The sequence below is a fragment of the Penaeus monodon genome, chromosome 31 (assembly GCF_015228065.2).
Source record: "Penaeus monodon isolate SGIC_2016 chromosome 31, NSTDA_Pmon_1, whole genome shotgun sequence".
NCBI classification, from domain to species: domain Eukaryota; kingdom Metazoa; phylum Arthropoda; class Malacostraca; order Decapoda; family Penaeidae; genus Penaeus; species Penaeus monodon.
Genome location: NC_051416.1, coordinates 23,367,820 through 23,368,197, shown reverse-complemented (window position 1 = coordinate 23,368,197; position 378 = coordinate 23,367,820). Strand labels below are relative to the sequence as shown.

The following is a 378-nucleotide window of genomic DNA, read 5'->3' as shown; positions in this document are numbered from 1 at the left end:
CTTTAATTGTTTCCGTGTGCAGGATATTTTTTTGCAGTCTATATATATCTTTGGCGGTGAATATTTATATGCTAGGATGCCGAGTATTGTTTTAGCATTGTATAACAGGATAACCGTAGATACCATAATAAAAGTGGCATAGCAGTGTTCCCAGAAAAAAAAATCCAGCGAAGTCGATTATACAACAAACAAAGGAAAAAAATATATATATATATACAGTGATGGTATGAATCAAGGATAACAATAAGATAAGATTTGCTAATTTCTTCTTTATTCTCCTCCAACGCAGGTGCGACGGGAGTGCGGCGCCCCCACGCACTACGAATCCACTTCTGCTAAGGAGAACCACACCCAGGAGACGCCAGGTACTGTGTCCGA

At 39.4% G+C, this 378-nt stretch overlaps 1 protein-coding gene across 1 annotated transcript in view; it reads left to right on the top strand.

Moving 5' to 3' along the window:
• Window positions 1-289: 289 nt before the first annotated feature.
• The window catches only part of LOC119593114 (glypican-5-like), a gene marked incomplete at its 5' end in the record, with an annotated part of 69,987 nt that continues 69,898 nt past the window's right edge, over window positions 290-378 (top strand). Inside the window, 1 exon segment of the mRNA XM_037942077.1 lies at window positions 290-365. Coding sequence (XP_037798005.1) covers window positions 290-365 — 76 coding nt within the window.